Raw genomic sequence first — 14,370 nt, 5'->3', positions numbered from 1 at the left:
ACATTACTATTTCCGCACATATTTGTATTATTCATTGCAACTGAATTAATTTACACATTAAACACTTGTGTAGGACAAAGTACTGTGAAACTAAAAGCTTTCCTTGTCAGAGAAGTAGGGATAAGAAAGTAATTCCTGATATATTTTTTTCCTTTTGTTCAGCTTTTTTTTTTAAGTTTGTTTCTTCACCACAAGGAGGCAGCATCTACCCATTCAATGAACTACAAACTAACAGGGATGATTGGCTTCACTAGAGATAAAAAAAAAACAAACAAACAACAAAGTACAAAAAAAGCGTTATTTATAGAAAAAATGCTTTATTCTATATAACAGAAATTTCAGTTTGCAATTTTTACAATTGTACCTTTGTGGGATGACACTTACAGTTATCTTTCAGATAACAAAACTTATCTTTGGCAAAAACATGTAAAAGTGAGAAAATAAAACTGACATGAAGTGTAACAACAATACTGTACAAATCTCAACAAGTTTTGATTTTATCTTAAAGCTTAGAAAGTTCTCTAACAACTAATTAGATTGTTTTATGTCAACAGTTTACTGATAGGTCCTCCAATGTCTACAGCAAATAGTGAAAATGTGTTAACTATAAAAAGGAAAAATACCACATATTATTTTCTTAAATGTCATACTGACTAGTCTAGAAATTTAATACATGTCGGTGACATTAAGGGAGTGTAGCAGCCTTTCATTCTCATCTGGCATATTAGAGTTAATTTTTTTTGTAAATCAAGGCACTTCAACCAAAATGAAGCATCAAAAAGAAACTGTAACACTGACGGAACATCATCGAGAAACTTCAGTACTAACATATAAGCTACTCTTATCGAACGATGTTAGATTTAAAGATATATAAAGGACTGTGCTGGAAGTTACAGGCTTGAAATAAAGAAATTAAACTAAAAATTAATATCTTTGAATGACAGGAATGCAGAAACCAAGGAAAGGCCAAGTCTACTTCTAATACTAATACTAGTACTTATACTTTCAAAACAAATACAGCAGGTAAAATATTAATAAATTAAAACGCAGAAGGACAAACTAGAGTATTGTCATATAATGATAGTGCAATAAGCTCAAGGACCATCGCCCTGTATGGCCAAGTATTTCTAAAAATTAGACTTTTCTTCTATTTTACTTCCAGTTTTGACCTTATCGAAAAACCCTCATCCCAAGGGTGTGCTCATCATTCATCTCCAGTGAGTGTGCGATCATCTAACAGTGTGTTCGTTACACATTACTGACATCTTCAAGCCCGTTCCGGCAGTCTTCGTCTGGGAGGGTGAAGCGGATATGACGGCTCTTCTCCCAACCACGGCGGATCTTCCGGAGCCGCAGGGCCACACAGGGCAGGACCAGAGCCAGGCGGCCCAGTAGAACCATGAGAGGAACGATGAGGACCAGCAGAAAGGTGGGAGGGAGGTTGAAGCGGTACTGGGCTGGATCAAAGGCACGATTCCAGCCGTAAAGGACAGTGTGGAGGGTGGCCATGGACAAGGCACAGTAACCTATGGTGGACTAGAAAAGAACACACTTTTACAGCCTCTAACCACATGACCGCATTAGCTCATTGTAGTAGTGACTGATGAAAACCCACAGGAAACACACTGAACTGTCACTTATGACCTTAATGAACATTACCAAGTATATATGACTGTAATTACTGTGCCCTGGAGGCGTGGAATACTCACACACACTTCTCAAGGGGGTTTCACAAACAGCATTTTGCTTAAGCGCATTCAACTCTAGACTCAGTTCAATGTGATATTAAGTGGGCTGCACCAGTAAAATAAAAGCATAATATTCTATAAATAATTTCAATCCTAAACATTTTTCTGTTTTAGGGTGAAAAAATGTAAAATTACATTCTGAAAATGTTTACATCTATGAACAACCTGAAATTTCTTAAGTAAAATAAGTGCAATTAGAACAATATTATGTCTCAGTTTAGCATTTACACGTGTGCATTACAACTTTGAGAAATCTGAGAAACATGAACACAATTTAAGGACGAAAAAAAAAAACAATATATATGAACAAAATAAAGAATAACAAGAAAAGAAACTGGAACAAAAACTTGAGAAACATGAAGAAAATTAACGGAAATAGACAAATAAATAAAATAAAAGCCAACCCACGTGATCAAATTAACCAATAACAAAGCAAGCACAAAAATGAATAAAAACTTGAGAAAAATTAACAATATGAACAGAAATACACAAATAAATACAACAAAAGCCAATCAATATGATCAAATTAACCAATACCAAGAACAAAACATGCACAAAAATGAACAAAAACTTGAAAAAGATTAACCAAATAATGGTAAAATGGCACTCATTTTTCTTTGGATATTTCAGATTATTCATATTTTTTGCAACCGTATAGGCTTAGTTCATAACTGTAAACATCGTCATGTAACTGTATGATAGTATTGTACTGGTCTGACCCACTTGATATCAGATTTGTCTGTATGTCCTGAACTAAAATGATTTTGACAACCTCGACTGTAAATATCTTCAGTCTAATTCTCCCACAGACTGGATTGGACTCTGTGGTGGGCCAGTTTTGGAAGCCCCTGCTCTATACTGTAGGGTTTATCCAGTTAGCCTAGCTCCTTAATGCTGATTACAGAATAATATTAGAGCGAATAATCATAAAAAAACATGCATGTGAGGTTAATTCTCCTGTAATATGCTTTAGTGGTTTGGGTCCCCAGGTGCATGTTCCTGTTGTATGAGGGTCAAATCCAGAGCTTGAATCTTCCTTCAGGGCCCATAAAGTGAAAAAAAGGAATATGTAAATTCAACTTTTATTACATCCAGCAGTAGATAGGCTAAATTAAGTCACAGAGGGAACATACAGTATATCTATATTACATGTTTGGAAGTGTGAGCTGAATGCACTTAGCCAAGGTCAATGTATTTTATTTGATAACTGAGCAGGAAAAACAAAGATGGTCACACTGTCGAATGATTTAATTCGACCTCAATCCGCTTAAAGATAATGCCTTACATTAACTGCATAGTTTGATCTCACCTACAGAAACACAGATAAAAAGCTGTATTATAAGGGATTAATTCTAGTGTTGAACAGATGTAGGATTAGACTTTTGGGCTAATCTGTGACACATTTTTGTCATCTCTCGAGTAAAACATGTCAGGTGATTAAAAGATGGTTAAATGTTTAGTGTTCAAATCCTTAAGTCATGCACGAGATGCACCATGAATTTCTGTTACTCACTGTTGTTTTATATCTGATGTCAGCCACCTTAACCAAAAAAATATATATTTATATGTACCTGAAGCTATAAAAATATTTGGGCCCTTTAACACAAGTACCACAGCTTATGTATTCTAAATTGAAACATCAACTTTAACCAACTAATAGGTTTACATACTGTAAATGTTTAGTTATGTTTTAAATATGGTGGCTAGGAATATTTTTAACATGGCCTTATTCAAAATGTTTCTAGAATAATACATTGTTTAGTGATTTTTTTTTGCTTCCAGATCTACAATTAAGAAACCATTTGACATGATTATCTTTGTTGTTATATTCATTTCACGTGTTTGTGTAAAATAACATGTACTCTACTTATTAAAATAAATACTATATTGGTATTGGGGCTGATAGCTTTTGGGGTGTATAATTCACATTTTAGTTCATGAAATGTTCAAACTGTTATTTGGGTACAAGTGATTTAAGGACAATTACAACAATAACATTTTTTAAAACTATGTGTTGTTCATTTCCAGATTTATTTATTCTGAAAAAGTCACAGTAAGCACTGGAAGCTGTAGGTTGTCGACTCTTGCTTTATTTTATTTCGCATATACTTGATTATCAATTAAAGTGTAACTGTTCACATATGTATGTGAAGTGTAGTTCAAGTTCATCCGTATAACAGAAAATCACAAGACATTTATGCGGAACCATGAGGCTCTGAAGGGTTAGTTTGAGTTCTTGTTCTCTTCTACCACCTAATAAACACCCTAAAAATCTATTTATGTGTATGCTACATTTAGAATACTCTTGCCGCTTTTTCTTCCTTCCCCACAAGGAATGAAAGCCCCGAAGTGCTCTTATACTTATATATTAGTCAGCCAACACAAACTGCACCTCTGCAGGCTGTGCTGTTTTGTCAGTGTTGTGTTTTAATACATGATACTGGATTCAAAATGACAAAGAAATTAGCTTTGTGTGAGTCTGATGTTTGAGAAATGAGTGATATAAAGGCTTCGGTTCGACCCATCAGAAAATAAATGAGATTACAATTAAAAGTGGTAACTTTGGCTTTTTTAAAACAAATATCATGACGTAGAGTTGTACTAAGACAACACTGTAAGTACGACTCTACTTTAACATTTAGGTGAAGATTTTCAAACAAGAAAAAGAAAGTTGAGCTGTTTTGACCTACAAAAAAAGCATGATTTTAACATATAACTGATGCTTTTCATTATAATTTACACATATGATGCCGTTTATTGTTTGGTAACACTTGAAACAATGTGCATGTAAAGGGAGTTTTGTTTCATCATAAATTTAAGTAGCGAACGACACATGAGACATGAAGCTTTAAAACAGAAACAAGATGGAAGGAAATCAAGCTATTTTGGTGACGTCAAAGAATGTATAAAGTAACTGAAACAGCAATCCTTAACTCATGATAAAGTGATCATTAGTTCATAGCGAGTAATAGAAGCCCCACTTTTTGCATTCATTTCATGCATTAAATCATGAATAAAGTGTAACTTAACTATATGATTTGTACCATATTTAGCATTTTAATCGCTCAAAAAATAATCTGTATATAAATGTATGTCATACAGTCATTATGCTGTTGTTTTGGTGGATGCTTCAGTTTCACTAAAATCAATACATTAATCAAAACATGAACTACCAAATCAGTGTGTTAGATTCACAGGAATATTCCCTGTTTTCAGAGATTTAGGCTTGGTGCAGATCCGGATATTGAATTTCAACTATTTTAACAAGGACAGAAAGGACACCATCCCGCCTGGAGGCAGTCTGGGTCTAGTGTGTTACTGATAAAAACACACTAAAGTCGAGTAAATGTGACATAGAAGATGGAACTATACACACACACAGACATGCACAAAATGACAGTGATATGCAGGCACTCACAGTGTACTTAAGTACATACGTAAACACACTGTCCTGAGGCTGTGGGCAACAAGTCTAAATGTAGTGGCCAGCACGTTGGCTTTCATCGCGCTGGCTGTCGGCACATGACTAATCTGACGGCCACCGGATTAGTTTAACCGAAAGATGAAAGGGAAGTAGCAGAGCAGAGGAGCCGCTGTGTGGAAGGAGAGGAGAGGGGAGGAGAGGGGAGGAGAGGGGGAGGAAGTATGTGCCATGTGTTGTGTACTGAGTCACAACCTTCCTGATGGCTTTGTCACAGCCCAAGTTTAACGCTAAAATCTGGGGCATCTGCAGGAGTCGCAGTGTCTGTACGTGTCTGGGTGTAAGGCCATGTGAGGATAGAAGGAAAAAAAAAGTGCCTAAATCTGTCTGCGGCGATCTTCGTGAATGTTTATGTCAAAATGTCACACCTGTCAGCCAGCGTTTTGTATTAATCTAATGTGTCTTTTAACATCTGCATGAATAGAAAACTACTCTTTTGACATAACTGGGAGTAATCAGGTAATTGTAATAATCAGATCTGACACGTTTACATGGATTTAACAAATGCGAAAATAGTAAACCCTGGTTTAGATGCTCCAGTCCATTATCGGATCTCTTTTGGAGTACGTACATAGTGAGCCTGTTTACATTCACACCAGTACTGCATGTAAACAGGTTAGTCGGATTTATTTAATTCTTTTACGTTTGCGCATCTGTACACGCAATTAAAATCGTAGAAAACGGAAGTTATGTAGTCAAATGTGAGTGGATGACAGTAACAGGAAGTTTGATTGTATTATCATTATATAGAGTTGCGGAAAAAATTATTAGACCATCGAAAGCCATCAAAAACAATGGTTATGCAATCAAGTAATAACTCCTGTGTATCATGTGACTAAAACAGACAGACATTATATTTGTCCAAACAAATGTACCTTTAGTTGTACCAGGCGCTAAAATTAAAAAGAAACTGAAGAAAGCAAGGGTGGTCTAATAATTTTTTTTGCGACTGTATGAACAAAAGAAATCCAATAATGGACTGGAGCATCTAAACCAGGGTTTTTCAATTATCACATTTTTTAATTGCATGTAAACACATCAGATCTGATTATTACAATTATCCGATTACTCCCAGTTATCGGACTTTTATGGTCATGTAAACAGGCTCACTGATGGCAGGATCAAACTTCCTGTTACTGTCTTCCACTCACATTTGACTACATAACTTCCATTTTCCACGATTTTAATCGTGTTTACACATTCGCAGACGTAAAAGAACTAAATAAATCAGATTAACCTGTATACATGCAGGAAAACATCAGAGTATTCGGGAGCAATCAGATTACTGCTGTTATCAGATTATACTGTTCACATGATCACTTGAATAATCTGATAAATCCAGAAATCGCATAATGATTAGAGTATTAGTATGTATGTAAATGAATGCATTGACTGATTGAAATCCTTATATCGACCTGAGACCCAGCAATGTATTTTTGTCCTCAATGAGGGACAAAAGTTTCACAGTTTTACTTAAAAAATGATGTCCACTGCACAGGGCATTACATTAAAAAATAAATAAACAAATAAATAAACAAATAAAAATAATTTCAAAAATGTATCTGAAACTGTTGCATTATACAGTTTCCAATCAAGACAATTGTTTAATGAAAAAAAGCTAAAACTTTTACTTTCCTGGGTCTCAGGAGGATATGGGAGCTGCTGTTTGGCTGTTTACCTGGATGAAGCTGAACTCCCTCCAGTTGACAGTGTTCGCGACTGAGGGAAGCGAAGTGACAGCCAGAAGAGAGAGCAGTCCCAGGGCCATGATGCCCACAGAAAGGTACAGTTCCATCCTCCATACATCCTCTTCGATCCATGCATCCTGCACTCCGTCCTTGACCTGGAAATCACAAGAACTGCTTTGAAAAAGAGGAAAAACCCCTGGATTGTTTGCATTTTATTGCACATTCAGTCTCTGTGATTCTATATGTAATGGTACATACACCCATAGCCCATTGACTTCACATACATAGATGAGGGATTATACTGTGTTGCAATCGTTTGCCACCAAAAGGAAATGGATAAACATATGGCCCGTGGGCCAAAACAGAACCGCCAAAGGGTTCAACTGGCCCATGAGCGCAAAAATTACACTGAAGATATGGAAAAAATGATTAGACCATCAAAAGTCATCAATAACAATGGTTATGCAATCAAGTACTAACTCCAGTGTGTATCATGTGACTAAAACAGACAGAAAAGAAAATATGGAATGCCTAAAAGCACTGTTTTTGGCAGCACAATGCCACAGCTACTAGAATAGAATAGACTTTATTTTGCCATTTGCACAAATACATCGCAGTATAGGCACATTGGAATTCTTGTGAATTTCTCTGAGTTACAGAGTTTAAAAAAGACACAAACAAAAAACAACACATAAACACAGCTAAAACATATAAAAACAGTTACTACACAGACAGACAAATACACACTGTAAAATAGAGTGCTGTATCAAAGTAATAATAATAATAATAAAAGTACTGGGAGGTAGAACAAGTTATTGCGCATTCGATTAAAGTGGCTGTGGTGCGTATTTAGGAGAATATTCTTCTTATCAAGGGAGAATAGTTTCCAGTATGGTATTATTGATGTAAGAACTTAAGTGATTTTGGTTATTATCAAGAAAACCATGGAAAATGGCTAGATATCAGCTCTTAAGTTAAAGCTGCGGGAGACTTTCGTCACCAGTTTTTCATCAAATCTGTAAAACCCCATTCATATCCTCAGTATCACGAATCAGTAAGTCTTTCTGTGATTACTCACCTGAATCTCTTGCATCACGGTGAACAATTTCGAAGTGCCATCCACCATAAACAAACCATTTGTTTACAATCAGAGCTGGTAGGGTAACTTGGGCATCTTCGGAATTTTGTCACGATGTGCATTGTGGGAGGCGAAGGTTCGCGCTGCTGCCGCAGTGCAACTGCCACAACACGGAAACGGCTGGAGGGAAGCGGAGCTCCAGCCGTTTCCGCATTGTGTTAGTTGCAGCTGCTGCTGCCAGGCGGAGCTCCGTTTCACTCCAGCCGTTTCCACATTTCAGTGGTTGCGCTGCCGCTGCTAGGCGGCTGCACGAACCTTTGCTTCCCACAATGCACGTCACAACAAAATTCCGAAGATGCCAGAGTTACCTACCGGCTCTGATTGTAAACAAATGGTTTGTTTATGGTGGATGGCACTTCAAAATTGTTCACTGTGATGCAAGATATTCAGGTGAGCAATCACAGAAAGACTTACGGATTCGTGATACTGAGGATATGACTGGGGTTTGACAGATTTGATGAAAAATTGGTGATGAAAGTCTCCTGCACCGTTAAACTCTAATGAGCTATTTTTGTAGCTATTATATTTGTCCAAACAAATGTACCTTTAGTTGCACATTAGTTGTGCATTAAAATGAACAAGAAATTGAAGAAAACAAGGGTGGTCTAATAATTTTTTCTGCGACTGTACAGACATTACTCTACCTCCTTCTCTTACCTGTTTAAAAGCAGCGTTGAGCAGTTTGTAGCGGGCTGACTTCCTCAAAGGCAGACACAGGCTGTATATCACATGCAAAGCTGCACAGAGAAAGCTACACAGCCCGAACTGCTTCCTCCTGCTTAGCCATCCATCCAACCAGTTTGGGAACCGGTTGTACTTGGTTCCCCACCACAGCTGCTGGAAAGCAGCGAACAAACCAGGCAAGTAGACCAGCGCCAACATCACCAGAGCCACGCTGGGAAGAGTGACGTTTACAATCTCAATGGGCATTTTATAGAAAGTGTTTTTTCCAGCTGTGATGTAAGGTTGTAAGACATCTCGGGTGAAGTTATACACATAGAAGAAGATGAATAGCAGCAATGTGCAGAGGATGGGGATGCGCCATGAGGGAAACAGATATAAGGGGATGTTTTCAATCTCCAAAGAGGAAGAGAGGCGACCCATATCAACGGGGATGAAGCCCATTCTACGACAGAGCTGCATGACTGAGCTCTTGGCCTTGCTGTTGTCACTGCACAGCAAAACCTACAAAAGGAAGAAGATACAAAGGAGAGAGACTTCAGAAATCCTACCTTCAGTCTAGGTCATTTCACTTGAACTGTTACTCATTTTCTCTCAATAATTCTGTAACTTTCAAATTAAATTTCAGATTTATTAAAAATATTACCAATCTAATTAACCCATACAGATCCAAACCTCCACTGCTCTAAACCCTTTAATACCTGTTTCTCCACTAATCCTGTCAATATAAGTAAATAATTGGTGTGAAATACAGTTTGTTGTCTTTTCATGGTCATCAGATATGACCCGTTTGGATGTTCAGAGACTTCATAGTTACCATAGAAACAGTCATCTTTCTACTACATTGATTCACCAGTAAAACCCATGGAGTTGGATCAATGACAGCGGATAGAGGCACTTGTTTTATGTTCAGTTGATGATAAGATTTTACTGAAAAGATCACTTTTTCTTCAGTTTTCTGTTTTGATACAATAACCTCTTAATTAACCCTAAGTTTTCATGAACATCTAAATAAAATATAGGAAGTTTCATATAGGAAAATATGTGAGTTACAGTAAAAAATGCCAAACATATAGGATGATATTAGAACAAACTGTAATAAATCACTTAAGAAAAGTTAAATAGAGAGAGAAAAATATTCAGAAGCTGCCATAAAAGTAGCTCAGGGTCTTAATGGGTTAAAAATATGAAGGAAAATTAAAGTCAGACTTTTCCAATATAAATACGGAATTACATTTCATGTTAGTAGGCGTGTACTGGTGGGTTTATCTTTTACTCATTTCCTAAGTGGCTCCCATGTCTTTATACAGCAAGTTTCTAATTTATCAAGCACAAAGTGCAGCAGGTTTAGGATTAAAGATTCTCAACAGGCTTCAGCCAAGCATATGGAGTGATTTCAAGCCAAATCTCACTGAACTTGGTCCAATATGTTTACGCATTTGGCAGACGCTTTCCAAATATAAACAGGTTCCCATATTTAAAAGTGAGACAGAGGTGACAACTAGAAAATAAAAATAAACTTCACAGTATATTCACATTTATGAAACCTGATCGTTATAAAGACATTTTAACACCTAAAATGTACATAATTGAATTTTACACATTTTAAGACCCAAAGAAACTCACTGTTTCAAAGTAAAATCAACACCAAGGGGTTGTAGTGTATCCTACCTGCCTGCTTCCATCGCGAGGCCCCATCTGGAGTGTCCAGGCTGATATAGTGTTAAAACCTTTGACTACAGAACTCTCCGGAAAGAAATCAGCCAGCTGCTCAGCATTTGAGGGTCCGTCGTGGCTGATTCGCAAACCATTGCTAACATCCACCAGTGTTTTTCCAGCTAGTGCCGGCTTTAATTCCATCAGTGTGGAGTAGTGTTCAGGAAACACAGCGATAAAGAGTAGATCAGCTTGGTTTGCTGCCTCCATCTGGGATGTCACCTGGAAAAGTAAAAATTGTGATGTGATATATGTATATAAATAGCCACGCCACAACACATGCATCTTGTTTTTCTTGTTTCTTGTTTTTCTTCATCTACCTTGTACATATCCTATAGCACCTGTATATATTTGTTGCACATATCTCTCATCATAGTTAGCTTTGTATATTTTAGTAGTTCTAGTAGTACTTCAGTAGCATATGAGTATTTAATATTTTATTCTGGAACTTTTGCACATGCCTATATTTCTTTCTTTTGTATTTGTGTGATATTTTTATGGCAATGGCTACTGCGGCATGAAATATTGGTTTGTCTATTGCCACAGACCCAATCAAATCATCTGACTTCTGCACTCTGAACACTGTCCCAGTAGCTGATTTATATTCATCAAAAACCCGGGCAAATTCCTCATATGATGCAAAACAGTCACCACCTTTCATGTTGTTTTCCTGCATGCTGAAACTGAAAGTGTGAGTAGGTGTATAAACCAGCTTCCGTTAACTGCCACCCTAGCCATTTCCTGTAACCACATAGGCACATGGCATGTGCGATGCGTATTACCACAGTACTGTGGTAGCTGGGTGACAGGTTACAGGTTACCAGTTTACACATGATATAATGAGGGCCCAGATTGGCTCTGTGGTAATAGACAAATGAGAAAGTAGTCCCACAGTACTGTGCCAATAGCCACTTCCTACTTTTTTTTTTTTAATACAGTCCTTTTTGCACTAAGTGTTTTTGATGCTAAACTGATTTTCATTGTTCCTGTGACAGTAACAATAACAGTCTATTCTATTCTGTTCTATTCTATTCTATTCTATTCTATTCTATTCTATGTATATAAGGTCAGTAATCCAAAGAGTGGTTTTAGATAGCAGAACACTATATATAAATCCTGGTTACTAAACTGCTTCTCCTTGAAACAGACAGATGAACTGCATTATGATATTCACATTCAGCTCCATGATGATCTACAGCATCCTTTCAGGATAATGACAACATCAATTAGCCTTCGTGGGAAAGTCACAGTAAACATGTAATTATCAACATGGGAAGAGAAACAAAAACACCAGTTGCCCATTGAGTGTGAATGTGGGTGTCAGACAGAGACAAAAGTGAGACATGCTGTTAATGTCACCTCAGCTTCATCAGGAAACAGAGACGCAGAGCGTTTAGGGGTTCGGCTCCCCACCACCACTTGGTAGCCAGAGGCTGAGAGCCGTCTGGCCAGTGAGCGTGAGAAGTCACCCGTGCCCAGGATGCCAATCACTGGACTGCCATGCTCAGCCACAGAGGCTTCCAGATGTCTGGAGGCTCCACCTTCACCCCTGACTCGGATTAAAGGCCTTGACATGTTATCAGGCATAATGCACTTGCAAATCTACAGAAAAGACCAAAGGATTCCTGAGAGGCACCAGCAGTCTGTGAATGGAAAAAGCACAAAAAACAACATAAATTCACTATTACTTACGCACTTATAAATGTTGATAATCGTATTATCATGTAATAACACACAATCACATTTGCTTTGTATGTACTTCAACTGTGGCTTGACCTTGGAGTTTGATCTAAGAGGATAGCCTTTTCATCAAGAACAGGACCTACAATAAAAATAAAAGCACAGTCAGGTTTATTTCTACTGGGAGGTTAAAGTAGGACTGTGCAAAACTAGGATTTCCATTCTCTGTGTCTCTATCGACATGTCCTAGATCAGTACATTAATAAAGCAGAAGGTGCCAATCCAATAATAGCAAATGGATATGGGCATCCTTATAGCTGAAAATGAATAATATGACTTCATTTCTAACTTTGTCATTCACCACTAACTCTGTTTTTTTCTATGAACATATTCAACGTAGTTCGTAGTAGTTTTCATTGTACACACTTCAACAACTATAAAACATGTATATTTGACTGAAAATAACATGGAGCAGCGGGCCGAATTTACTAACAAATCATAAACAATCACACGTAATTTCAAGAAACGTTACTTTATTTGTGTACGGTGTAAATTTCTTACTGTAACCTTAAATTGTCTGAAATCTAAATGACGTTCGTCTCCAAACAAACGCGCTTTGCGGTTTACTGCCACCTGGATTCTCCTCTTGGTTGAACTCGGGCTAACTTGAACTCGGGATAAAGTTACTTTATTTACGCACAAAGGAGTACTCGGTTACATATAGAGGTCCCTAATGGTAAAGAACGTCGTATTAAGTGAAATAGTTAAGGTTCTGTGCGTACTTTCAGTGAAATATTTTACTTACTGCGCCTTTGCGGTGTTCACCTCGCTGTCAAGGGCTCAGGCTGCGCGTGTCTTCCTGATAACATGACGCAACGGAGAAACACCGCCCTAACCCCGCCCCCACGTGTGTGACCAAGATAAAGCAGCAAAAAACGTCCTTGATTATAACAAAAAAATAAAAATAAAAAATAAAAATAACTGGTAATAAATAGAGGTTTTCAAGATCTTTAATTCACCATCCGGTATCCGGGTGCGCCTTTTAGGCACACTTTGCACTTGATGTTAAAAAACTTAATTTTATTTTTCACAATTTAACCCTTTCATGCATAGTGGTCACTACAGTGGACAGCTGATCAAAGGTGTTTTCTTGTATATTTGTGGATTTGTTTTTTTTGTGCATCAACCCCATACACTGCAATTCAAACCATTACTGTAACTTTGCTGTTCTAGATAAACCTGATCTGCACTAACATGTTTGGATGTAAACAAAAAAACAAACAAAAAAAAAAAACAAACTGCCAATTATTATTATTTTTTGCTTTTTTAAAATAAAAAATAGTTGGTTTCTTTTTTTTTTTCATATTATGTCCATGAAGTAATTAAAAACTAGTATTAGAGTTTGTTAAAATGTGAGAAAACATCAGATTTGCAGCATTAAGCATGTTTTTATTTCATAGTTTTTGCACAATATGTCAATAAATACATGTTTCTTTGCTTCTAAAATTAAACACATGGTGTCCAACTATGTGGATATTTTTGTGACTCCATGAAAAATAGGTTCATAAAAAATTCACTTGCATAGTTTTTTTGTTTGTTTGTTTTTTTCATGCTGAGAGAGGGATAAAAACCACTCTGGACAAAAAAATTTGATTAATATTCTCATAATTCATGCGTGAAAGGGTTAAATAAGGTTAGAATTCAAAAGTTGTTCATTTTTGCACGATCTTTAAAATTCTGGCCACCAACTAAAATGTGCACATTGCAAACAAAAGAAAATTACAAGACTAGCATCTGTCTCCCAAGTGTGCCTAAAACACACTATTTCTTCCATTTGATATGTATGATTAGGGCTGAACTTGATTTACAAAAATAAAATAAAAAAATTAGAGCAGAAAAATGAATCAGTAAATAATATTTAATAGTTTGATTTATAGGTGGGCATTTTTGGCACACTAGGTGACAGATGCTAGTATTTTTTAACATTTCACCTAGCACTAAAAATAATAATGCAAATTAACCGATGTTTGAGTTAATCATTGACATATGCCAGGATGAAAAAAATCAAATAATATGTGATCCACTTTTTATGTAGTATATTGAAAAAATAATAATTTTTTGTGGTTTTTGCATCCAAAAACATGGTTTGTTTACATTACAAAGATGGCATTTAAAGGGTTAAAAAATGTGTCAAATATTGAGTATTTAGTATTTTTATTTACAGCTCAAGTTGATGAA

At 36.6% G+C, this 14,370-nt stretch overlaps 1 protein-coding gene across 6 annotated transcripts; it reads right to left on the bottom strand.

The window, feature by feature from the left end:
• Window positions 1–297: 297 nt before the first annotated feature.
• LOC115434604 (metalloreductase STEAP3) lies at window positions 298–13,016 on the bottom strand. Of its 6 annotated transcripts, none has more exons than XM_030156643.1 (7): window positions 12,938–13,016; window positions 12,212–12,274; window positions 11,812–12,095; window positions 10,408–10,674; window positions 8,713–9,240; window positions 6,908–7,072; window positions 1,249–1,536 (listed from the first exon to the last, which is right to left on the bottom strand). In XM_030156643.1, the coding sequence occupies exons 3-7, from the start codon at window positions 12,037–12,039 to the stop codon at window positions 1,249–1,251; spliced, it is 1,476 nt and encodes a 491-aa protein (XP_030012503.1). In that variant the 5' UTR covers window positions 12,040–12,095; window positions 12,212–12,274; window positions 12,938–13,016. The 6 variants fall into 6 exon arrangements, with proteins under 6 accessions (XP_030012539.1, XP_030012503.1, XP_030012511.1 ...); XM_030156651.1 differs by having other exon boundaries at window positions 12,229–12,274; window positions 12,938–12,983; XM_030156658.1 differs by lacking the exon at window positions 12,212–12,274 and having other exon boundaries at window positions 12,938–12,996.
• Window positions 13,017–14,370: the final 1,354 nt, after the last annotated feature.

Source organism: Sphaeramia orbicularis, chromosome 2, assembly GCF_902148855.1.
Source record: "Sphaeramia orbicularis chromosome 2, fSphaOr1.1, whole genome shotgun sequence".
Taxonomy (NCBI): Eukaryota; Metazoa; Chordata; class Actinopteri; order Kurtiformes; family Apogonidae; genus Sphaeramia; species Sphaeramia orbicularis.
The sequence above is the reverse complement of the archived record's forward strand: the minus strand, read 5'-3'. Positions and strand labels throughout refer to the sequence as shown.

What these genes read in the sequence shown, in the direction of transcription:
- LOC115434604 (XM_030156643.1), bottom strand. Translation starts at nt 12,039, where the DNA reads ATGCCTGATAACATGTCAAGGCCTTTAATCCGAGTCAGGGGTGAAGGT. An exon ending in TGTTTCCTGATGAAGCTGAG is followed by an intron (nt 10,675 to 11,811) that starts GTGACATTAACA and finishes TTACTTTTCCAG; the next exon opens with GTGACATCCCAGATGGAGGC. An exon ending in CTCGCGATGGAAGCAGGCAG is followed by an intron (nt 9,241 to 10,407) that starts GTAGGATACACT and finishes TTCCTTTTGTAG; the next exon opens with GTTTTGCTGTGCAGTGACAA.